The sequence below is a fragment of the Mus caroli genome, chromosome 5 (assembly GCF_900094665.2).
Source record: "Mus caroli chromosome 5, CAROLI_EIJ_v1.1, whole genome shotgun sequence".
Lineage (NCBI taxonomy): Eukaryota > Metazoa > Chordata > Mammalia > Rodentia > Muridae > Mus > Mus caroli.
In genome coordinates, this window is record NC_034574.1 from 60,298,921 (window position 1) to 60,324,569 (window position 25,649).

At 44.4% G+C, this 25,649-nt stretch overlaps 1 protein-coding gene across 17 annotated transcripts in view; it reads left to right on the forward strand.

Annotated features, from left to right (window-relative positions):
* Nucleotides 1-25,649, forward strand: part of Limch1 (LIM and calponin homology domains 1) — a 310,330-nt gene that overhangs the window by 233,000 nt on the left and 51,681 nt on the right. For 7 of the 17 annotated variants that reach the window (XM_029477930.1, XM_029477931.1, XM_029477934.1 and 4 more), the window contains 11 exons: nt 151-403; nt 1,288-1,548; nt 9,674-9,976; nt 11,350-11,595; nt 12,128-12,454; nt 13,748-13,863; nt 13,983-14,094; nt 19,195-19,230; nt 23,167-23,293; nt 24,679-24,836; nt 25,012-25,420. In XM_029477930.1, coding sequence (XP_029333790.1) covers nt 151-403; nt 1,288-1,548; nt 9,674-9,976; nt 11,350-11,595; nt 12,128-12,454; nt 13,748-13,863; nt 13,983-14,094; nt 19,195-19,230; nt 23,167-23,293; nt 24,679-24,836; nt 25,012-25,420 — 2,348 coding nt within the window. The remainder of the gene's footprint in view (nt 1-150; nt 404-1,287; nt 1,549-9,673; nt 9,977-11,349; nt 11,596-12,127; nt 12,455-13,747; nt 13,864-13,982; nt 14,095-19,194; nt 19,231-23,166; nt 23,294-24,678; nt 24,837-25,011; nt 25,421-25,649) is intronic. The other 10 variants (XM_029477937.1, XM_029477939.1, XM_029477940.1 and 7 more) reach the window with 2 other exon arrangements.

Here is a 25,649-nt window from a genome sequence, read left to right on the forward strand (position 1 = left end):
GAGGCTAGTTTAGACTGATATTTTCCAAGTTACTAACTCAAGGTATGAATTCCAGAACACATGAGAGTTACCCTTGATTCTATAGAGATGCCATTGGGTGTTTTCTTCCAGCATCACACACTTTATCAGTATCCATCCTCTGCTTTCCAGGAAGAGGAAGCGATTCTGAATCAGACTTGCCGCACCGGAAGTTGCCAGATGTGAAGAAAGATGATATGTCCGCACGAAGGACTTCTCATGGTGAGCCGAAATCAGCAGTGCCTTTTAACCAGTACCTCCCGAACAAAAGCAACCAGACGGCCTACGTCCCGGCGCCTCTGAGAAAGAAGAAGGCGGAGCGGGAGGAATTCAGGAAGAGTTGGAGCACCGCCACCTCCCCCCTGGGTGGGGAAAGGCCCTTCAGGTAGGAGCAGGGTTTCAGTTCTTTGATAGATATACCATTACGAAGGGATGTAAGTGGCCAATGCATCCCAGAGAGCTTGTCATAAAATGCTGATTCATGAAGGTCCCTAGAATCATGCCTAGTGTACAGTAGGTGTACAACATATACTTTGCTGAGGACATATGCTGTGCTCCGAGGCCAGTTCTGTTGACAATGTAAAAATCACGTCATGTGGCCTACAGTGGAGGCTGCCTGATTTCTGATCCTGTTACCGTGGTTGTACAAAGATTATACAAAAAAGACTCTTGATGTACTTATACAGAGCCAGCTCAGATAAGAAGAGACAGACGCATGGAAAAAGCTTGAAGACCAGTGTCAGAATAAACACAAGATGCGTTTCTTTTTTTTAAAGAGAAGGAAACTATTCCCTTAATGTCCATATTAATGTACATATTTATTCTGCAAATATTTATTGAGTTTCTGTTACATGCTGGGTGCTGTATTTGGGGTCTGGGGGCCCAATAGTAAGACACTAAGAAACAGGCCCTATCTTTAGTAGTATCTTTATAGGGACTTAATATTTCATTATTACTATCTATAATTTTCCCACTAAGGAAATGTTTCTTAAAATTTTTATGTATTGATCAAAACTAATGAATTTTACCTTTACAGTAGAAAAGGGTTTTTTGCTTTCAATATCAAGTTTGCAAGAGCCCAGTATGGAGGAGAAATGTGTTGTATATAATTAGCTCCACTAAATTGACCTCATCTTAGCAGAATCCTGTCCTGTGCTGTGATATCTTTTTCTTAAGCTAAAAGTGATATCAAAATGTCTTGGAAGGGATGTCCAGTCTGTTCGATGACCTGTCTGTTAGCTTGGTAAACCGTGTTGTCCAACTCACTAGTTACCCTGAAACCATAGAGGAGGAGGGAATTGACACAGGGTCTCCCACTGAAGATGACCCGAGCAGCCAGATGGGCGCTGATGGGAAACCTGACAGTAAGTTAGAAGCTCCTCCCAGCAATGGTGAGGACCAGTCTCCTGGGGATGCTGCTGTGGTGCCAGCTGCTCTTCCTGAAGACAGAGATGCTGTGGAGAGCCAAAAGCGCAGAAAGCTGGAGCAAGCTGGGATCAAGGTCATGCCTGCCGCACAGCGCTTTGCCAGGTTAGCTCTGCCAGCTGAGGGCTAGCCTGGCTGGCCTTCCGCATGCCTGCAGGTTTGGATTCTGATTCGCTAATTGGACTTCTCATCCTGTTTCCCCAGTTCCTACGTGTCAGTCACGTCAGTGGCCTCTGCTCTGGACAAGTAGAAATAGACACTCTGCCTTGGGGCATGTCTCTGCTGCGTCATTGGCTAGTTTAGATGGAGATAAATCGAGAGCTCCTCTCTGCTTCATTAGACCCCACCCCTGCGGTCAGTTGTGTGGGCTGCAAGATTTACCTAGCAATAATATTTTATTTTCCTATTGCTTGTGTCTTGCTAACTTTGATCCTAGTCCTAAATGGCTCATTACCTTATGGCCCATCATTAGAATAAGTTCAATATCTTGAAATAGAGGAAGGACAATCTATTCAGAGAGATTAACGGACAAAAATCCATGCGTCTGCCTTCTCTTAAGGAGTAGTACGGACCGAGTTTGTCAGTGTGTTTTCGAAAGCATAGTGATTCAAAGGCTAAGACTGGAACACTGACTGACCTCTCTTCATTGGAGCTAAAAGGCTTTAGCATACAGTGCCCCTGACTTCATGAGGTGGGTGAGAGGAAGGAAGTGTTTAGGCAGTCAAAGCTACAGAATTCTACAGGTCTGCAGTTTTGTAGAGAGTTCTGAAAAGCGTATTTTTTACATAAGAACCACAATGGGTCTCAAAAATCTAACTAATGCTCAGGGCGGTTTGATACCTAGAATCCCTTTCAGACGCATTTCTTCTTCCTTTTCGGTTGAAAAGGTCAGGAGCACACTCCTTCTTGTTAGAAGAAGAAACAAAGGATGGGTGATTGTATTAATTACTTTGCTTGGTGCCGTGAGAAAATATCTGACTTAAGCCACTCAAGGCAGGAGTGATTTCTTTTTCCGCTCATGGCCCCGGGGGGATTTTAGTTCATGATGTCAGGGAAAGTGTGGCGGTGGGAGGGGTATTGACAGGTGCATGAAGCAGCTGGCTTTACTGTGGCAGGCAGATGAGAATGGGACCCATAAGGCCAAGCTCCGTCTGGACCTCAAGGCTGGTTCCCAGTGACTCACCTTGGCCAATCATATCCCTTGTCCCAAAGGTTCTAGAATCTCCCAAGCAGGGTCACCATCTAGAGATCAAATCAACAAACACATAAGCCAGTAGAGATTCTGGGGACAGTTTACATTCACACCATAGCAACGAGAGTAAGTAATCTATAGAGCTGGTCAGAGCTGACGTGGCAGCCAGATTCAGGTACTTTGTCTATAGTGACACATCTGATTTCACACATGTATTTCTTTCTATGTTTCTTATGTGGCTATTTCCATAGTCTAGTATTTAATAGAAATATCCAGGGCTGGCTTTTATATATTTAATTGTAGGATAGCTTTTGTTGTTTTAAAAGAATACACAAAAAGAATCTATTTCTTGCCGGGTGTGGTGGCGCACGCCTTTAATCCCAGCACTCAGGAGGCAGAGACAGGCAGATTTCTGAGTTCGAGGCCAGCCTGATCTACAGAGTGAGTTCCAGGACAGCCAGGGCTATACAGAGAAACCCTGTCTCGAAAAAAACAAAACAACAACAACAAAAAAAAAAACCAGAATCTATTTCTTCTCTATTTGTGGTAGTCCTACCCAAATATTTATTCTACCGACACTAAATACTAGAAATTTGATGTAAAATCCTGCTTGCATTATAAGCAATTCTCTGAAATAATGAAGAATAATATCATACTATATCCTGAATATTCAAATATTCTTTGACTGTGTTGGAAATATACTTTTCCTGTATCCTTCAAGCATCTACCTACCCCAGAGACCAAGCCAAAGAAGCTGAAACAGAAATGAATAACATCTCATCACCATGTACTGTTTTCTCAACTTCTCTGTCTCCCCTCTTCAAGGCTAGAACACAGTGAAAATATTACTAAGTTATACAGATAAGAGCATGAACACAAAAAATCAACTCTCCACATGTTTGACGCACATACTTTTATTTCATCATATCTGCGAATCTTTTAGCCAGAGGGTGAACAAGGAGATACCAGGGACAAGGTCGAGTACAAGGTGGGAGTTCTGTAAGTGACCAGTGCCACATGGTAACTGGAAAACATCTTTTATAATAAAATATTGAATTCTTTGATAAAGATTCTCATTCAATATATAAACATAGAGTCATGGTTTACAATGTGGTTCTGGTGGAAGATATTATATTTAGGTAGTCATTTTTGCTTACATACATGTTTGCTGTTATCTGATTTAACTTTAAAAAAAATTAACTACGAAGCAGAAGTGTGCAGGCTTGTTAATGTCATCACACCTCAGACTTTCTCACACAGTATTGTATTTAAAATCATGTTGATAAACAGCTATAAATATTCCTAGAGACTGTCCCCAATAGCAGCACCATGTATCTCTTCTAGTCACCATGACAAGCTCATTTGGCAGACAGGTTCTCAGTTTCTAGTTCACTCCTAAAAGCACATCCACCATGCCACATACACATAAAACACACACATGGCACATGCACATGCCACATGTACATGCCACATGCACATGCCACATGCACATGCCACATGTACATGCCACCAGCCCAGCATACCTACATTTTGTCACTTAACTTTTTACAAGGCGCAGTAGTCTTGACAGTCATTCTACGTTTATCCACACTTAGGGTCCTGTTTTTAATGTGGCAGAAAGTTGCTTAACTGGAATGAAATGTGAATCATGAAGAAAAAACAAAAACAAACAAGCAAACAAACACCAAAAAACAAAACAAAACAAACAAAAAACCCAAAAACCCAAGGACTCCCCTTGTGTGGAAAGTAAGACTATAAATCACTGAACTACACCAATGCCTCTCAAAGCTTTTGACCCCAAGTCTCTTGTTTGACATCCAGATGGATTCTGGCTGTCACAGTTTTGGGCCCAGCTAGAAGCTAAAGGGGCAGCGTCTCAGTTGGGAAAGACTGTTTGTCCAGGAAGTGCTGTACAAGAAAGGGGCATACACAATAACGGGAGGGGCCAACCTTTACAGCCAGGCCATGTTTCTGTCTCCTTCCCTGGGATCCCCACATGCTTACTTGCATTACTTTTAAGCCAATGTGCACACAGAGCAAAGGTACAGTCATACACACATGATGTTAGAAGCCTATAGGACCCACACTACTTGTGGAAAAATAAATCAGGAGGTATCTAAGCATCAAGGAACAGAACATAAATGTGTGGCAGTTAATATTTATTAGAGTTTCCATAGAAAAATTTTAAAAAGTATATAAACTGCTTTTTGTTCTATTTTATTTTATGACCACGTTAACTTAATTAAGCCTCCCCCATCAGATTCTGCAAACGAAGCCAGATTTCTTTTTCTTTTTCTTTTTTTTTTTAAGAGGGTAAAATAAGAACCAAGATTCACTTCCCCTTAAATTAAAATACCATGGAGATTTGAGTGCTCTTATTTGGTGTTTCCCATTGGAGAAGTGAATTTTGTAACTGAATTCTAGGTTTCACGTGACTGTACTTCTTTCCTAATTATTTGCATGTGTTTCATCACTCACTGGTCCTGCTAGTCTGTGGATGTTCCCGGCCATGTAGTAATTAATGACAGAGGAGAGACAACTCTCCAGGGGACGATCGACATTTTAGAAAGCTTCAGAGGGAGAGCAGATGTAGCCCAGTGCCAGCCACATACTCTTCTGTCCCTCTCTAACAGATGCTGGCTCCCTGCTTCTTTCTGCACAGATCCCCCAGTCTAGAGACCAGACAGGCATGACCTGTGTGACTCTGGATGTGTCTGCCGTGCCTGGAGACAGGGTAACGGGGAGGTTTCTGATGTTGCCCGTGACATTCCCAAGAGAACGAACAGGCCTTTCTGGAGAGCCCAGTTTCTTTGAATAGAACCAACTCACTGCCAAGCCAAGCTGGCTGGCTGCTCATTGCCAAGTAAAAGGGGCTGAAAGGGAATGCCAGCTCTCCCTTAGTATATTTATAGTGTGTGTGTGTGTGTGTGTGTGTGTGTGTGTGTGTGTGTGTGTGTGTTATGCCTGTTTGTGCTCTTAAGCATGCTGAGGCCAGAGGGGAGCATCGTGTGTATTGCTCTGTCATTCTCCAGCTTATTCACTTGGAGCAGGGTTTCTGACTGAATCTGGAGCTAGGCTGGTGGCCAGAAAATCCCCGTGGTGCCCCCTGTCTCTGCCCCTCACCCCAGCACTGAGTTAGGGTAGCTCCCACTTAAAGGCAAGTGTATAGTCACTCCCCCTTAAGGGGGTGCCGCACATTTAAAGCCAGGTCCTCTTGCTTGTGCAGCAAGGGCTCACCTACAGAGCTAACTCCCCAGCTCTCCTCCTCCATCTGTTAGTTTTAACCATGATCTCATATGCTTTGAAAAATATAAAGAAACCTTAGACAGGCTAAGACAAACATTTTCTCTGCCCTATCCCATACACTGGGTCCTTAATCTCTCCTGTCCTTTTTCTTTTCCTTCTTTCCTTTTTTTTTTTTTTTAACACGAGGCTGGCAGGATTGCCAGGTTATAAACTGGCTCTGCATTGCTCTGTAGTCTCAGCAGATCTTGAACTTGTGATCTTCCTGACTCAGCCTCCCAAGTAGCTGAGGTTGCAGGCCTGTACCCTCAGGTCCCAGCAGGGTTCTGCATTTTAAATTACACATGGGTTATATTCCTTCTCATAAACCATGTCCACCCGTCAATTGCAAACCTACCAGTAGATGCAAGTCTAAACAGCCTGACTCTGCTGCTTATGTAGACTTAAAGCCATTTAGCTAAGTTCCTAAAACTTGAACTAAGGACCTTAATATTCTATGCAAAAATGGACACCGTGACTCCTGGTTCGTAGAGCTCTCATGGTCACCAGTCTACATATTAGCTGCTCAGATTTGCGGCTATTGAAAAAAATAAAAATATACCAGAGCTTAGCAATAGGCTGCTTTTAAGGAATAAGTAACTCAGAATAGAAGCCATTGAACTCTTTTTGGTAAGTGTATACTTGTGACTATTCTTCTACATATCTGCCTTCAATGCATTTTTACTTCATGGTCAGTAGTGCCAGCCAATAACCTACATCATTTTTCATCTCTCAGAGATGGCCACAAAGCTCTCAATTTAAAGAATTCATACAATGAACAAGAATTACTCATAGTAACAGTTTTCCCTTTGGAGTAAAGATATTCCAGAGACTGGAATATCTTGAAGTGGCCATTGATAGAGAAACTTTATTCAGCATACATATCTAAATTGAGATCACTTGAAACGAGTCCTGCCACACTGGGCAGCTAGCCTAAAAAGAAACACTTGGGGAATTTGCAGCCCAGCTGGGCTTGCAAGATGCATGGAAGGTACCAGATTCACGCTGCTCAAATTGGCATTGTAAATTGGCAGGGCCATTTGCATACATACTTACTTTTGATTTTAACAAATTCTTTCAGAGATGAAAGCCCAGGCCTCCTGGTCAAAAAGTAGAAAGAGTTTTAGTCTTAGACTTGGTTCATAATGATGACTGACTCCAAACCGGGGTGCAAGAATATGTGAGGTGTGTAGGTGTGTGCTTCCTACTGAAAGAGTTTTGTAAGATATTAAATGCTGACCTAAATTGTAAGGTATGATGAATTAGCATTCTGCTACCATCAGTTTTCCAAATATTGTTGTGCAATGCAATTTACAACTCTATTCTAAGTACAACTCACAAAAATCCCTTTATTTAGTTACCAAATTACTTCCCTTTCTCCTGATCTCATAGTAATGATAATGCCTTTTTTTTTGTAAGATGCTCTGCTTTCAAAGCTGTTCCTGGCATTGTTGTTTGTCCAGTCAATAGCACAATGGTCTATTCATTGTCATAGAGCAGAGTCCCTGGAACCAGCCTGCCTTGATTTGTATTCCAATCTATGCAGTAGCTGTTTGACCTTGTACAAATTTATTGGCCTAGACTTTCTACTTGATAAAATGAGGATAAGTGGATACATACCATAGTCTACGCAATTTTAATGCTAGAATTATTACTTATCAGGAATTATACATAGTATATGTTCATTATCCACTGGCCAGCATCGTTATAATCGATTTTGTTTTTGCTTAATGACTCTGAAGCAATTCAGTGATCTGTTGTTTTCTACTAACCATTCTTCATAACGATAGTTGACCAATCCAAGTTGATTTTTGCCAGACATGCTGACTAAGAATTCAGGGAGGAAAGTGAACACAGTCTAGGGAGGGACTAGGCAGAAGACTAAGAGTTGAGTATGCAGCTCTTTTAAGGGCAGGATTTAATACTTTTAATGATACATTTATTGAGAAGCAAAACATCAGACACATTTGATTTAAAATCTTGAGATTTTTTTAGATCAACAAGAGCAATGGCTAATAGTGGGAAGGTGTTATGACTATGATCAAGCATATTTCGATTTTCCAAAAATGAGACCGAAGGAGATCTGCTGTCACTAAAGTAATGATCTTCATTAGAACAATATGATACAAAGTAACAGCCAGGGGACCAACTGGTCAACCAGAATAGACTGTCTAATTGGTGACTCTGTCTTCAGCCAGGTCAATTCTTCCTGTCTTCATTCCTGACATGAGTTTGGCCTTTGATGAAGACAAATTTATTCTTTACATTTTTAAGACATGTATTTAGCTTGTGTTTCCATATCTGTGTGTGTTTGCGTGTGTGTGTGTGTGTGTGTGTGTGTGTGTGTGTGTGTGCATGTGCAAGTGTGCTATAGTGTGCATATGAAGGTCAGAGAACAATTTGTGGGAGTCAGTTTTCTCCTTCTACCACATGGTTCCAGGAATTGAAAGGCTGTCATTGTGGGCAGCAAGTTCCTTCACCCACTGAGCCATCTTGCCTACCTTAAGCACATTTTGGTGCGTACAGGGGGCTGCAGTACTACTGATTGAACTTGTGTTCATGTGCATTCTAGGCAAGTGCTCTGCCCCTATGTTATAGCCTCAGTTCAGGAACTTTAAATCAACTTTTCAGAAAGCTCTTACAAAATAGGTACACTTTTTCTAGAAATCAAATTATTTCGATATGCTTGTCTACTGCATCCTTAGCTCAAGAACTTTTAATCATCTTTCAAAAAAAGCTTATACAAAATAGGTATGCTTTTGTAGAAATCAAATTATTTTTATTTATTTGTCATCTTTATGAACTGAGAATACAATCAGTGATGGGGGATTAAATGTTCCAACCCATATTGGGACTTCAGAATGAAATTGGTCTTTTAAATGGAAGAATGCAAAATTCTTTGAAGAACACATAAGCACAATTGCTATCTTGCCCTCTACCCCAGGATGGAAAGAAAAGAATTAGAAAAGCCCTAAGGCTTACTCCTTGACACATTACCATCAAATTGCCTTTAGCAATTGAAAGCTTCTGTTATAAGGGGCCTTCAAGAATCCTTTGAAAATGAAAATCATCTGTAGCAATAATTTGCCAGAGCTCTTTTACCACGCTGACCTGCACTTCTACCAAGAGAAAGGAAGCAGACCTGGAGAGATGGAGAGCCTAGGGAGTGGGGAGAGGAAGCAGGTGCTGATGGGAGAAGGCAGGGCTTGATCAGCTTTTATGTCATCCTCTGTATGCCTTTAAACTATTCCATATGTCTCCGTTCAGCTCAGTGTGTTGCAGAAAGACCCTCCTTAGGCTTTGTAGTGGGTGCATGACCTATATTCCAGCACATGGCTTCTTCATTCATGCGTTTTCCTCCAGAGTTGTTTCTTGGCAAACTGTGGACCTACTATGTGTATCACCAATGTGGTGATGAAAGTGGTGGTAAGCAGTCTCCTACTTTTTCCCTGGCTGTTTCACAAGATTTTTGGATTGTTACTTTCTGAGCCATTTAGGATCTCGCTGTTATGGATGCTCCTGGAGCCCTGCACATTACATGACTTTTCTGTGTTGTTTGTATCTGGCTGAGGTCAAGGTTAAGCCTATCCTAATTGCACTGCAAATCTGTGCTGCAACTAAATTAAAAGGTGCTGCCCTCTGAACTAACAGCATTGAGAGGACTTTGCAATAACGGTACATTCACCTGGAGATGGGGATTTAAACTTTTTTAAAGCCTGATCACATGTGGGGTTCCATTTGATTTTGCTCTATCAGTCTAAAGCAATCAAGTGAAGAGAAAGAAGCTATTCGTGATATAGTCCTCCGGAAAGAAAACCCTTTCCTGACCCACCAACATGGCAAAGATTCAGAGTCGGAGGATGAAGTTGCATGCCAACTGCCTGACCTTGAGAAAGATGACTTTGCTGCCAGGAGAGCAAAGATGAACCAAAGCAAGCCAATGGTGCCACTTAATCAACTGCTCTATGGGCCTTACCGAAATAAAGACGCAGAGAAGGCGGGTGGCAGCAAACAGCTCTCAAAGGGACTGTCAGACAAGAAAAATCTAGGATTTAAAAGGTGTGCACTCTGTGTGTGTCTATATGAAAAGGAGCATCATTAAGCAAAATTGATCTGTACATGGCCCCCATCCCTTTCTTCCCAGCCCCAGGTCTTGTAAATTTCATCACTAGCCAACTAGACATAGCCAACTGCCTTTAAAAGAACAATCAATACTTAAGGGTGCTCCACCTCCATTCAAAGGGAACAGAAAACAGCCATTGCCTTTCTATTAGTCTCTTGAATTAGGAAGTTTTAGCTGGAAGAAAAAAAAAACAAATCTTATTCTTCCCTCTCTCATACAAACAAGAGAAATAATGGTGTTTTTTTGTTTGGTTGGTTTGGTTTTTGGTTTTTGGTTTTTGGTTTTTGGTTTTTGGTTTTTGGTTTTTGGTTTTTGGTTTTTGGTTTTTGGTTTTTGGTTTTTTGTTTTGCCAAAAGCAAAGCAGGAGCTGAGTAGATAGATAGCTCAGTGATTACCATGTAGGTTTAATGGCTGGAGTTCAGATTCCCAGAACCATAAAAGCCCAGATGCAGCAGTATAAGTGTCTAATCCCAGTGCATTCCTGCCTACCAGGCAATGGGAGATAGAGACAAGAAAATTGTCAAAAGCTTGCAAGGCAGCTAGCTAGCCAAGCATATATCAGCAAATAAGAGAGAGCCTGTCTCAAACAAGGGAGAAGGTGAGGCTCAAAGCATGAGGCTGTGCTTTGACCTCTACATGTACGTCAAGGCTCTACTCTGTGCTTACAGTGACCAACCCAGATCAATGCTATGAAACAGAGTGAAGCTGGATGTTGAAGCGTTCTTTCAGAATCAACTTAAATGTACTCTCCACGTAGGCAAGGTTTACAGTTGAGATGTTTCACATCTGAGCCATGTTCCTGCTATCTCCAAACTCATCCTAGAGTTTGGATCATGCCGAGCGCATTATTGACATTTATTTTAAGGGGGACTGTGTGATTCAATCAGAAAACTCAAATTCCGTATAGGGACTTGAATAGTGTGGAAATTGGGCATCATTACTGTCCAAAAAAAAAAAAAATCTCATTACTGTTCTCAGCAGTCTTTCAGCCAGCCCTGGCTTCCCTTCCTAGATAGTTAGAGACTATCATCCGCTAAGAAAAAAAGAGTTGCCTTATTACAGTTTAAAAGTGTAGTTTGAGAGACTAGAGATGTAGCTCAGCTGTAGAACAGTCATCAAGGCCTCAGGTTCCATCCTAGGAAGGCACCTACAGCTCCTATTAATCTCATGCTTTTGAGAAGGACAGGGACTTCCTGTCATTTCACTCTGTCCCCTCCCTGAGTTTCCATACTTGACATTCTGTTTGTCTGCTCCCCTCTCCTTGAACTTGACTTCTCCAATGATGTGGGGGCCCTAATCAAATCAACAGAAACCAGGGTCAGCGAGAAGATGTCAACACAACAGTGGCCTGTATCATGCAAACCCAGAAGAAGGATGAACCACTGGAAACAAATTTCAGGAAGACACCAGATCGTCATAAGGATGACCTGGCCCAGAGAAGAATCCAGGGCAGACTTACCCCTCACCGTGAGGCTCCGAGCTTCATCAAACTCTCTGGGATTACGGAAGCTGACCTGGAGACTTGGGAGAGATTGAAAGTGTCAGGAGAGACGAGGTGTGTTATGGTTTAACCCCTGGCAGTGGTAGGATTTAACATTTGAGAATTGAGCGGTTATCTTTGTTTCGTTTTCTGTTTTGATGGCGGGGAAGAGTATCTCTCAAAACACAGAGCGACTGGAAGTGAGCACATTCTGTGTGAGGGGAAGCATTAATGCTAAAAGCCAAGCTAGCAGAAAACGGCTTCTTTACCCAGCTGATTTTCTGCGAGTGGTTATTTATTCTCCTAGACTTGCTTACTATAAAGAATTTCCTCTTGAATTTTGAATAACTAACCATTTCACCGCGTCTGCAGTTTTCTTATGTTATCAATCGTGGTGTTGCAATTGATGCTTTGAAAGCAATAGAAACTTAAAGTACTATTTACCATGGCAAGAACAGTGATCATTTCTTCACTGGAATGGTTGATGGGAAAGCCATTGGGTTCTAGCCATGGCAGTATTGTTCATATATCTAGTTTTGTCTTTTCGACCTCATCTTGATTTGTACTTGCCTCGGAATCCCTGGAACTGATTTCTGATTCTGACCAGGGACGGAGATGCTCAGGACACCTGTGCCCCTGAGCCCTCACCAGAAATCGACACAGAAACCGCCATCCGGGATGATTTTGCCAGCCGTAAAGCAAGGGCTTATAAGAAAGCGTCTGGCCCCAGGCAAAAGTTTGTCCACTTTGGGCCTGTGACAGAGATAGACCAACAAACTTGGAAGCGGCTCAGCATTGGCAAGGCGGGGCCTAGGGACAATGTGGAGGTTGTCAGTCACAGCAGCCAGAACCAAATTTCCTCTGGGTCACCTCCCTCTACTGCAACTTTTGGCTTAAAGGAAGAACAAATGCTTAGTCCACAGAGTGACCGCAGGTATTTTTTTTTCTGCTCTGGTGCAAATAGGTCTGCATGGGAATCAAATGCTGCTTTTAAAGTTGGCTAGGGCTAGAGACATAGCTCTATGGTAGAACATACCTGTGCTTAGCATGTGCTAGATCCCCAGCACCAAAACCAAATCAAAATCAAAATAAAACACAAACCAACCCATCAACAAACAAAAATCCAAGAGTTTGATGAGGTGCATTCCACAAGCCTCTAGAGATGACATACATTTGATAGATGCTACCACAGGACAGCTGAAAACTGTGTTAAGGGCCCATCATTGGGGAAGCATGGATATGAGACTGGCAGGTGTCTATCTTCAGTCTGTTTTCATGGGAATCAGTGCCTGAGAAGGCCAGGAATATCTACAGCCATCCCTTTTGGCCTAACCCTTGAGCGTCATCTTACTAGTTGAACCACGGGAATCTGTTTGTGTCTTCTACGTTGCGTACGTAAACGTACATAGTAGCAGCATTTCCCTCTCCTGTTCCTCAGGTACCCTGGAACTCAGTTTTGGACATCCAAGTAGACCCATAAAAGGGGGCTTTCCCTTCTCCTCAGCTTTCAAAGTCTCCAGTAGATCAAGACTAGAGAATGAGTCTTTCTAGTTAAGATTTCTTGAAGACAGCACTGCCCAGACTAGGGACCCAGCTCATCAGCCTCAGAAATCCCTTCTTCTCTGGAGACCCTCCAACCAAAGCCCTATTCTGGGGTTTAGGTCCATCATCTGGTCTCCATTCTCTTAGGCAGAAGTAGAATGTTTCTATGTATCTTGCTTGTCCTAGACCCTCCATCCCTCCTGCCTGGTAGGAGCCATGTGAAGTACTTCGTGAGGAAAGAAAACATGGGATTCATCCCAGTCCTTTGTCCTTGAAACCCAAAGGAAGCAGGAGGAGGCCCATGACCTGTAGAGCAGTCTCTTGAGCTCGAGACTGGTTGACACCATAAAAGAAGAAAAGCTGTGCATGTCAATGTGGCAGGGACACCTGGTGAGGCTTCTAGGCTCCAGTGTCTGAGAGAAAGAAACTCATGAGAAATGCAGCCTGGGGTCCTCCAGTGCACACTGGGCTATCACTTAGTCCTGCAGTGACTAGGTCACACCATGCCCCCTTGGTGTGTTTCAGGCCTTTGGAGAACTCACAGTCTACCATCTAAGTCTGATTCTGGCACCTTTACTAACTGGCCTGTGGAATGACAGCTAAGCATCTCTCTTCATCTTTCAGTCTCCTTTCGTAACTCTCTTCCTCTTGCCTCCTGTCACCAACACTACCCAATTAACACTAGGACAGTGCCTTCTGGCACAGATGGCCGTCTCAAAAAGGCCCCGTGGCTGGCGCCAGTGCTGGAGTCTCAGGAAGAACAGGTCTGCATTCAGAGCAACAACCCAAAGACAGAGGAAGGTGAGGCATAGCATGTCCTGCCTCCCAGGAAGAGATGGGTAACAAACAGGCAAGGAGGCTTTTGGTAAAGTTTTTTTTTTCTTTCTCTCCTGTAACAAAACTGTCCTCTCTGGCTCTAGTTACACCCACACAGCTGCCACAGGATGGCAGAGAACAAAATGAAGAAGTTATTCAAAAAGAGCATGAGATGCTGCCAAGGGTACAAAGACCGGAGGAATGCAGCGGACCCCTGTGAGCCTCCTGCCTGCATCGTGTGTTGTGCTGCCTCTGCTGTGTGGGGCTGGTGTGTGCCTAGATAAGAATTGAGCATCCCAGTGTGCGCCTGATGACTGAATCAGTGGGAAGTAAACTTGCTTAAAGGGGTGTGCTCCTATGGGGTAGGAGCTGTGCTCCTGAGGTCCACTCTGGATGGAGGTGTTGGCCTTTGCATGTGACAGGGGACTGATTTCCTCCTCACTAATCGTGAAAAGCAAAATTGGAAACATTTTCAAGTACCAGCTGCGTGACAGGGGCCTCGCTAAATTAAAAGGGGGATTTCCTACACAGCTGCTCCATCTCTAGGCACTTCTGTCTGAATGAATGTCAATGAGTGACAGTACTGAATCCCTTTAGCAGTAAATGGTCTTTAACTGGTTGGATCAAGCCTTGTCCTAGAGCACGTCCTCTGGCCTCTGAGAGCAGAAGTAAAGTTGGAAAAGAAAACGGCTCCTTCCTGGAGTAGCTGTGAACCTGAAAGGCCAGAACAAGATGGCTGACTCATGAAAAGATGGTAGGATGACCAGGAGAACCGAGATGCTCTCTACACATCCCAGATCCAAACCACGCCCATTTCCTTTTGCACAGCAGTAGGAACTAGGAATCCACCAAGGGTAGACCCAAGAATGATCGGAGGTCAGGTTATCCTGTACCCCTGTGACTGTCAGGGTCTTGGCCCTGTCAGTACCAGCCAAGGTCTTGGCCCGCGCTTTGAGTGTCTTGCTAATGCATCATGGTGTATGAGAGCCACTTACCTGATTCTGCTAGAAGCAATAGAATGATTGACATGGCCCCATCAATCCAGAGTTTCTCTTTTGTGAGTAAGCAGGTATGAAAGGAGTAGTCATTATAATAACGAGTTCACCCATCAACCATTCTTTCTGATCTTCACTCTGTGGGAAGAACAAATGAAAAACGCTTCTTCCTGGACCGCAGAGGAGCCTTCGGGAAAGGAGTCAGACTTCTTTCCAAGCTACTTGAGTTTATGGATTTCAGGCCTGAGAGAACGAATGACATTAATAAACTTGTGATGTTTCCAACATGACCCAACCTCACTGCCATCTGGTGGCAGAATTTCCGCTCCACTTTCTGACTGATTTAAGAACTCTGGAATTTCAAGGTCCTGTGTGTGGAAGCTGCTGTTACCAGTTAATGATATATATGTTTGTCAGTGTAGTCCACCTACCTAATGTTGGGTGACAAGAGGGTGACAAGAGGAATTCTCTTAAGCTCATTGTGAAACAGAAAGTACTGGTGCTCTGCTTCTCAGAAGTCTTTGATGATACTGGGTCCAGAGCACAATGGAGGCCAGGAAGAACATTAATTAATCCTACATTTTAAAGATCAGTACCCTAGCCATCGTTATCAGCTGAATTGGACAGTTTCTATCTTTTTGGATTACAGTGATGCCCAGGGAGCAGAGACAATAGCCATGCTTCACACCATAGATGTAGAGTAGAGTAACTTGTGTCCTCTTCAGTGTGTGTCTGGTCCCTCTCTGGCTCACCTCTGGAAAAATCACAGCTAGGCTGAGTGGATATTTGCTCATTTCACACATGAGAAGTGCCATAGGAAGAAAAGTTATGTGTTGAATCTCAGGCGGTTCCCAGATTGAGGCTAGTTAATTGGGTGGTCAACCTCGCCCTCTATTGTCAACTTGCCTTCCAGATGCTGAGCCTGATGCCTTACTCTAGATCTGTAGGCTGCTGTGGAGCAAGCCAGAGTGGCAGGAAGGAAGAAGGCAGGGCCTGGAGCCTGGGCACGGCATGCTTCCTGGGTGCATTCCTATTTTTCATGACCTTTGGGAGTACGGATTTCCATCGCAGTTGGGAAACCAAACTTCAGTACACAGCCCAGAATTAAAGCACCAAGATTTTAGACTTAGCTCTGAGAGGAAAACCACTTTACCCCTTCAAGGCATTGCCAGTACAAGTCACAAATCCTGTGATTCCAGGAGAGAGACCTGCTTGAATTCATACTGCATTCCATCTGCCAGTCATTTGTAGTTCATATTAGGATAGTCAATGTAAGTGAAGAGAGCCAGTAACTTTATGACATACTTCTTTTTCAAAAATTTTTGGTCTGTGTGTGTGTGTGTGCATGTGTGTGTTTCTGTGCTTGTGTGCATCTGTGCATATGAGAAAGGGAGAGGGAAAGGGAGAGGGAGAGAATGCCCACGTGCCAGTAGAGGTCAAAGAGCAGCCTGTGGTAGTTGGATGGGTCCTTCTCCTATGTGAGTTATAGAAAACGCAGGTCATGCTTGGTTGCAAGCCTCTTTACCTGCTGAGCCATCTCCGAGCCCTGGACATACTTCCTTGATTGAGCCAACACGCCCTGAGAATTTGTGTTTCCTTTTAACAAGTGTTTATTGAGTAATTGCTATGTGCAAAACACAAGACTTGAGTGTTCATCCTAGAGGAGTGGGTAAAGCTATTTTCTACTCTCACTTCAAATTAGTTCAGAGGGATCCATCACTGAGTTGTTGTGATTCCAAGATGCTCTCTTAGTGCCGGAAGCTGTATGAACATAATCAGTTGGTATATGCCTTGTTTCCATCACCCTTCTGAATGCTACTACCTCAGATTGGAACTTCATTAATTGACTTTTCTGGTAGGTTGCTCATTCCAAGACTGTCACAGTCGTCAATTCTGTACCCTATAGCATTAAGACATTCTTTACCCAGAGTATCTCCTACTTTGCATTTAAGGATCTCTATGGGAGAGGGAGAGGGGTGGGGGAGGGAGAGAGGGAAGGAGGGAGGGAGGGAGGGAGAGAAGGAGAGAGAGAGAGAGAGAGAGAGAGAGAGAGAGAGAGAGAGAGAGAGAGAGAGAGAGCAGACCTGCTTGACAACCAAAAGGCCCCTTGAAGCCAAGTGCTAACTATCTTCCTCTTAAACAGCAAAGGCAGTCTTACTTACATCTGTGGCCCTTAAAACTAACACATCCACCTACGAGGAAACACCTTAGATCCATGAGCGCACAGAAAACGGAGCACAGAAGGCAATCCTCAGAGTCTGGTGCTCTTGCCAGTATCCCAAAACTACCTCTCAGGGGCCTCCTCCAGCCACTGCCGAGGGAGAACAGGCAGAAAGCTTCTTGCATGGTGAGACTCACAATTTAGGAAGAATCTGTTACCAGCAGAGACCTCCTTGAATGCTGTTCATTGTTCTGTGAAGAAAACAATTGAAGTTCAGATCTATCCCGAAGCTAACAGTTAGCTAGGACAAGACTGTGTGTGCGCACCATAAGCTCGAGTTCTGCGTTGTGTTATACTTAGATAAAATACTAACTGGATATCCATAGAGACACAAGGCCATACAATTGTTAGTTAACCATTTCTCCATTATTTATCCATCAAGAATAACTTCTCTTTCAAAGATGGTTTAGCAAGCCCCGCATTTGAATATGAGTGCTCTAGTGGGCCTTTTTACTGACTAAAATCCATGTATCCAGGCTTCAGAAGTGACCCTGACCATGCTCCCTCCCTAGTGGGGAAGAGTCCTCTCGTCACTTGCCTCACAGTTGTGGCATTTGGGGCACACTGAGGATCCTGCTTAAACTAGTACCTTTTGGGAGTGGCCCCTGGAGAACAGAATGAGTCTTCTGCCAGCACAGTCTTCTCACAGTCCTTTGGTTGTCTTGCTTTTGTCCATCCCAACAGAAAGCTGGGGTCTTACCCACAGATTTGATAACTAAAAAGGCCCCTTGAAGCCAAGTGCTAACTACCTTCTTCTTATCAGCAAAGGCAGCCTTCATTTTCAGGTTTTCCCTATGAATGAAATAATGATTGTCAATAAATGTGGAATGTTCTAGAGTGATGAAAGTTGAAAGAAAGAAAGGAGTGTGTGTGTGTGTGTGTGTGTGTGTGTGTGTGTGTGTGTATGTGTTCATGCATTGTTGGGGCAATTTCTCTAAAATTATAGGAAGAAACATTCAGAAATTACCTGATAGGCTATGGATCATGGGACAAGGTAATGTTTTGCTAACCAGGTGTGGTTTCTGGAAGCTAGAAGCAGGATAGTCTCCTTACAGCATTCAGAATACAGAAGTGACAGCGGGTGGTGGTGACGGTGGTGGCACACACCTTTAATCCCAGCCCTTGGGAGGCAGAGGCAGGCTGATCTCTGAGTTTGAGGCCAGCCTGGTCTACAGAGTGAGTTCCAGGATAGCCAGAGCTACACAGAGAAACCCTGTCTCGAAAAACCAAAAAAGAAAAAAAAAAAGAATACAGAAGTGAGCGGCCTTTTGGGAGCAGAAGAGGACAGTGCCTTGCTGCAGGGATGCGCGATCATGGGAGCTGTTCATTCAGATGCGTGCTCCCATACAGTGATGTTCTCACCTTCAGATCTTTTCTACATTTGGCCCTCACATAATCATACCGCCGAGAATGTAGCTTTGTAAACCCAGATTAGCAGGAGAATAGAAAAGATCAGGACAAACCTTGGTTTTTTCCAGCTGTGGGATAGCCTCTGAGTCTGGTTTTGATTAAGACGACCCGTTTTCTAGGAATTGTGGTTTCTGTCAAATGCAGGCGGAAAGTACTGATTGGAGTTCTGGCTGAAGTTCGGGTTTGCTCTTAGAAAACCCGTAGGAATAGCCTTTGATACTGTCTGTGCAGATGCATTAACACATCAGAGCAGCTCAGTGAGGGTTCATGTATGTTGCATGTCCATGACAGCCCATTACACCAACACAGGGGCATGAGCCGTGTGTGTGCAAATAACTGTAGTGTATTTGCATTTTAGGCTGTCTTTTCTGAATACTGTGAGTTAACCCCAAGCTTTTGTGTTTCCATTAAACAGAGTTTTCTTTGTGGGCAGCATGGGATTTTTTTTATTTCTCTTCTGGGTCTTAATGGCAACTTTATACCCTTTGGAAATATGAAGGCTTTGATTTTGGCTTTTTTTTTAAGTAGCTAATGAATATTGCTAATTGTGTAATGACATTTCTCTTACAGCATGACCAGCAAAAAAGGTTTAGTAGACACGAACTGATTTCTCCCACAGTTTGTTTTTCCAGGTCAGTCACAGCATCCACTCTCTGCCAGCCCTCTCTAATTTTGTATTTGATCTTGTAGATACGGTCCCAGAACTCCTGTGTCAGATGACGCAGAGTAAGTGGCATCTATCGTGTTCATAGGATCACATTAATCACTAGCCTAAACTGCATGCTTCCTGTACTTACCACTAATTGGCATGCAACGGAGGCCGCAGCGAGCTGCACAGTAAGCCCGGTGCACAGACGAGCACCGGGGTGCCACCAGGATCGTGTGTTCTGTGCAGGGGAAGTGATGGAGACAGCAACTTAAGCATGATGCTAATGTGTGGCTAATGCTGCAGCTTTGCCGCTCATTTCCCACCGCCTGGCATGCTCAAGCCGCTCTTATGACTTGGACATTGGTACCCTTCCTGAACCATTGAATTAGGGAAGGGGGTGTCATGAGGTTTGCAGTTTAACTCCCAATGCACAGGGACCTTAGCCTAAACAAAGAAGTAGTCATTTCTACAGTCACTTTTTCCCCCAAACTAAAAAAAAAAAACAAAAACAAAAACCAACCAACCAAATCCTAAACCACTAATTATAGATTCAGAAGCCCAAGTCTCTACCAGGTTGGAGTTGTATAAACTGTGGGATGTTTAAGACCCAAACATTGGGGTTTTGTTCAAGTTCCGAAGCATAGCAAGGGGTCAAGGGTATAAAACAGGAACCCGGGTTCCTCTGCCTACCGCTTGCTTTTCTTCTGGAACAGAGGTCTTTTCCCTACCCTGCCCCTCACATCCCAGGTTGAGAAAAATCGTAATCACCCCATCTGTGACCTTACAAACTCTGTCCCAAAGTTGGCTTTCCTGTAAGCAGAACCTTGTGCCCTTGATGTACAAGGCCGAAGGTTTTTCAGAATGATCTTCTTGGGTCTGGTGATTTGTCTTCTGAGGAAAAGGATTTAATATTTCATTCCAACAAGAGTTGCACAAAAGTGTCCACGTGGCCTGACAGAGACATGGCCATCAGCAGAACGATGAATGTTGCTTGCTGTCCTGACCCAAGTTCCACAGCAAATCAGGGCGTAGAACCTACAGATGTCATTTCTACTGATGACAACCATAATGGTATTTAGGCAGAGATGGGGGCTTTAGACAACTCTTTTCCCATCATGCTTTTCCTTGTGTTTGTTTTGAGGACATCAGCCTGGTTTAGAGTCTTAACTCCGAGTGCTCACATTCCATTGCCGAGTCCCGATGGGCAGTCTAGAATTATGTAGTTCTCTAGGAGACAGAACCTCCGTGTCCCCAAAATGCAATTCAGTCTGTGCCTGACTGACTGCAATGAGTTAAGCCAACAGTAGAACTGAGACCTGGGTATGACTCTTAAATCCTTCAGCGGCAATATTTCACACCGCTGACAGGAGGAGGCATGTGATTGAGAGGCCAAGCCCTACTCTGATCTGATGAGCAACAATATTGTGAAGGATGGATTTACTCCGCCCAGACGTGCGGCTGCAGGACAGTTTGCTCAGAGTGGATCTTGGGGAAGGAAACTACATTCAGAAGATTGTAGACCTTGCCTAAGCTTGCCTTAGAAACCCCAGCCACAGAAAAAGTTAGGGACGGTTTAAAGGGGTGGGGCTTGGCACTCCCTTCTCTGGTGTTTATCCCTGTGGACCAGTAAGAACTCAAGGAACTTGTTGTCTAGAGGTTTTATTTGAGAATATACAAAAGCGCCAAATAATCACTTACAGCAGGCGCTCATGACACGAGTCATGGGGAGAACAAAATCACAAGGTGATACTAAGAGTTAATTTTTAAAATAGAACTGGATACTACTGTCTTTTAGTTTCTTTCCCTTCTTCCTTTCCCAACAATCTTTAAAGGCAATTACTAGCATAAACTACACAATTAATTGACATACAAGATATAGCCCAATCAAAAGACAAAGTGTCCTGATTAAATATGTCAGGGTAAACTTACCATAAACATAGTGAAGTCTCCACCTCCTGGCCAGTCAGGATCTCTCTGTCATTCCATGGTCATACATTCTCCTCAATGGCACATTGCTCCTCTCCCAACAGGACTCTGCCAGAGGGCCTGCATCTTGGGAATGTCAGGGAACATTTTATTCAGAGTTTTTCTTACTTCAAATTGGACTTTTTCAGATTCTTTTATGCAAACAATTGATATTTCTTTTTAAAAAATACAAAAAGCCTGGGTTAGGGAGATAGTTCTTCCTGATATAAGAGAGTCCCACTTAATTATCTGTCCTTTGGCCACATTTGGGCTAGGGTAAGTTGGAGCTTCACAGTGGGAATGGAGATGGTAAATCAAGGCAGAGGAGGCAACTGTGAGGGCCTCACCGGTTCCCTCAGCGACTGGCTGGGGAAGGAGCTGAATCCCATACTCGGAGGAAGCCAGTTATTTCCTTCCCACCCCTGCAGAAGCCAATGCTCTATAGCCACCTATTTTGGCCAATCTGGAATTCTGCCCTTTAGAGCGCAGGCAGCAAAGTCAGGGGCCTCCTCTCTCCCCACAATTTGTTTACTGGTCTGTAAGATGTGCAGCTCAGAGACATTTATTCATCTGAAAGCCTTAGTAGAAATTGTAATTTGCCTCAAAATAACTGGCTATATTATTATTTTAAAGGTAGACCCGTTCCCTCACCTCCAAGCATAGGGGAAAAAAGTATAAGAGTTTCCATCTATCTCTAGAAGACCTACTTATGTGAGAGAAAAAACCCACCATGGGCTAGACTTTTCTACTTACACACACACACACACACACACACACACATCCCCGCAGTTGAATTCTTAGAACACTCTAGCCTTGAGTTGTAATCTCAGGTTAGATTTTCAATGTCCAGCACCTGGAGAAAGTGGTCAGGAACCCAGCCGCTTGCTCGCTCGCGCTCATGCAGATTCACCCCACAGTGCTCCTGCTGTGTGCACCTCTGATAATGCCTGGAGTCAGTTGGTTTCCAAGTGCATGTCTTATCCCTGCCCCCCTCAGCATCCCACCCCCTAACCCCCCAAGCCATCTTCAAAAAAAAAATGGATTATCACCCTCTTCTATACCTAGGGGACTTAGAAGGTTTCTCCTTAACTTTCTTAACTCCTGAACCCCTAAACTTACGTAAGCTCCCACTTAACTTCCTGAGTAAGTGATCCGGGTGACCTTTTGGTCTCAGAGCTAGTTCCCCCCCATGGGAGAGGGGAAGGGGCTTTGCTTTGGTCTCTACTCCTGTGTTACCCTGCTGCTTCAATGCTTGCTCTTAACAGGGCTGTGTGAGCATCACAGAGGCTCTGCGGTCTTAGCAAGCTCCTGCAGGGTTTATCAACTGCAGGCACAGCCAAAAGGGTTGCTTTTCCTCCTTACCCGCCCCGCCCTTCCCCTTCAAAAAGTAAAATCGGAGGAATCCCGTCAAAAATACATCAAAACAGTTGGATGCAAAACACATTAGGGTGCAAACTATACCCTCATTTATGTGAGTGTTTCTTCTTAGTACAAAATGCCTTATTTTCTTGATTCCAAGATGAACTATCAATTATGTTATTATATAAAGAAAAAGGAAAAAGAAATAGCCACAAAACACCCAGCCTTAATTTAAATATGCAAAGGTGGTGTCTTATTCTTGAGGCCTTATGCCTTTTTTTTTTTAAGTGAAGAAATCATCTCTGCGCACGTAAATCAGGCACGCTCTCTCTTTTCACCACCAAGTGCAGTGTGAAATTCCACTGCAATGGAATGTTCCCGCCCGCCACCTCCTCCAACACGTATATCCTCCCTAAATTATATACCTTTGAATGAGAGGAGTGCGGGCCTTTTAGATACTTTCACCTGGCCCTTTCTCGGGCACCTTTCTAGAAAGCTCCCCCATTCAGGGCCATCAATGAAGACAAAGGCATCTCTTGGCTGTGTTGCTGGAGGCTGCTTCCTGCTGCAGAGCGAAGAGGCGGCTCTCAGCCCGGTAGCGCCCCCAGGCGGCGGTGTGCAGTGGCGAAAGGAGGCCGCCGCCGACTCTCATGCTGCTTGCTTTTTGTTTTTTGCTCTCTCCGCATCAGGAGCACGAGTATGTTTGACATGCGGTGTGAGGAGGAGGCAGCGGTGCTGCCGCACAGCAGGGCCCGCCAGGAGCAGCTGCAGCTGATAAATAACCAGCTGAGGGAAGAGGACGACAAATGGCAAGATGTGAGTTCTGGCCAAGGCCGCGGGCAGTGGGGAGGGACTTAGCCGACCACCCGACTGGGAGGGTAACTTGGACTTCAAAGTCATGCTGGGAAGGGCCGCCCCAGCATTACAGAGAGAGACCGGCCTGGGTGAAGATTAAAGGATAGGTCCGCGGGAACGAGAAGAGAGGAAAAACCGACACTGGTGTGTAGCAGCAGGTACTCTGGACCAAAGCTTGGTCACAAAGAGAAAGGATGGGAGGCAGGCGATTAGGATAGACGCAGAGCTGTGGTGTGCTGTCTTTTAATATTCTATATTTAAGACTGATGGATGACGACGATGACTGCAGCTGTCAGCGTTAATTGTACCAGTAGCAGGCACTGTTCGAAACGCTTTGCTCTGGGTAATTCATCGTTTAGTAACTCTGTACTAACAACGGTTATTCATCCAGCATCCACAGATGAGCCCCAGCCCAGCTAAGTCACTGCCCAAAGTTCCATAGCTAGTGAGTTGAGAGGCAAGATTCAAACCAGGAAAGGAAGGTGGGAGAGGCTGGTGAGAATCCAGAACGTTGTATTGAGCAGCAAAGAGCAAAGGCAGGACGGGCTTGGGATTAGCAGAGAGGGGGGTCACTGTTGTAAACCTGACTTCCACCATCAGTCAAAAAGTTGACTTCTCCCAAATTAGCACAATGTCCTGATATTACATCAGTGTCTAGCACCTAAGTGTCATCACATTTACTCCCAAGATTGCAAGCAGGGTTGGATCAGCCGCCCCCAATTAAAGAAGATAAAAATGAGTTCAAAGAGGCCAAGAAACACTGAACAATGCAAGTGCTAAATAGACTGGGCTATTCCCCATTTCCAGCTCATCCTTCTAACCGAGAGGCCGCTCCCTCACTGTGCTGTAACTACCAGTAGGACAGGTCTCCATGCTCTCCTGAGGCCCAGAGGAATTCACACATATCCTCTCGGTGGATAAGAGTTGGAGTTGGTCCATAAGACTCAACTCCAAAGCCACTTGTTCTGTCTTCACTCCCATCCAAGAGAAAGCTGTACATGAATCTCTACCATTCTGGTGCCAGGATATCTATTTCCAATGCAGAGGTGGAAATAGGGGGAGGGGAAATTTTTCTATATTACCTTTAAGACAGTTCTATCAAATTTGCTGTCCTGTTAATGATAGTGTTCCCTGCCTTCCAGGCATCCTTATTCCAACCAGACTTTCACAGGATTATGTGGAAGTGTCCCAGCATAGTGCCTTAGGGCTTATAGGTCCGTGAGTCACAGGCAGGGAATTCTGTGCAGGCTGAGAATGAACATTCTCTCTCTCTCTCTCTCTCTCTCTCTCTCTCTCTCTCTCTCTCTCTCTCTCTCTCTCTCCCCCCCCCCCCCCCCCCCCGCCAGGACCTGGCTCGCTGGAAGAGCCGGAGAAGAAGCGCTTCTCAGGACTTGATCAAGAAAGAGGAAGAAAGGAAAAAAATGGAGAAGCTGATGTCTGGGGAAGATGGGACAAGTGAACGGAGGAAAAGCATCAAAACTTACAGAGAAATCGTCCAAGAAAAGTGGGTCTTTGTGTCGCCAGTGCACAGTAGTGTCTAGTCATGCTTTCTCTAATCCATGCTGTGGTCCAGGCTCCAAAATTACTATTTATAGTTTGGTTTTTACTCTACCTTGGTGGGAATCTCTGCAAATTTCCTAGATATTTATTGCTCTTCTTCCCCTCGTCCCATCCTACAGAGAGCGGAGAGAGAGGGAACTTCATGAGGCATACAAGAACGCAAGGTCGCAGGAGGAGGCCGAGGGGATCCTCCAGCAGTACATCGAGAGGTTCACCATCAGTGAGGCTGTCCTCGAACGCTTGGAGATGCCAAAGATCCTGGAAAGAAGCCATTCAACAGAGCCAAACGTGTCCTCCTTCCCGAACGACCCCAGCCCCATGAAGTACCTGCGGCAGCAGTCACTGCCCCCACCCAAGTTCACTGCCACGGTCGAGACCACCATCGCTCGCACCAGTGTCCCAGAGAGCATTGCGGCAATAGGCACTGGGTCTCCAAGCAAAACCATCACTCCAAACACAGTGCCTATGCTGACCCCCAGGCCTTACTCCCAGCCCAAAAACTCTCAAGAGGTTCTGAAGACTTTTAAGGTAGGGTGAATTCTGAGAGAGAGAGAGAGAGAGAGAGAGAGAGAGAGAGAGGAAACCGAACTGTGGGTAGCTTGTGGACAGAAGCCTTTTGTCAAACATTTATCGTGGACCATAATACACATATTTCAGGAGCTTTTCTTGCAGATACTTAAGGGATGGGTGTTCCTCTCACTTCTCTTGTTCCTCTTAGTGGGCTCCCAGTGATTGACAAGTCACCTGACAAGCGAGG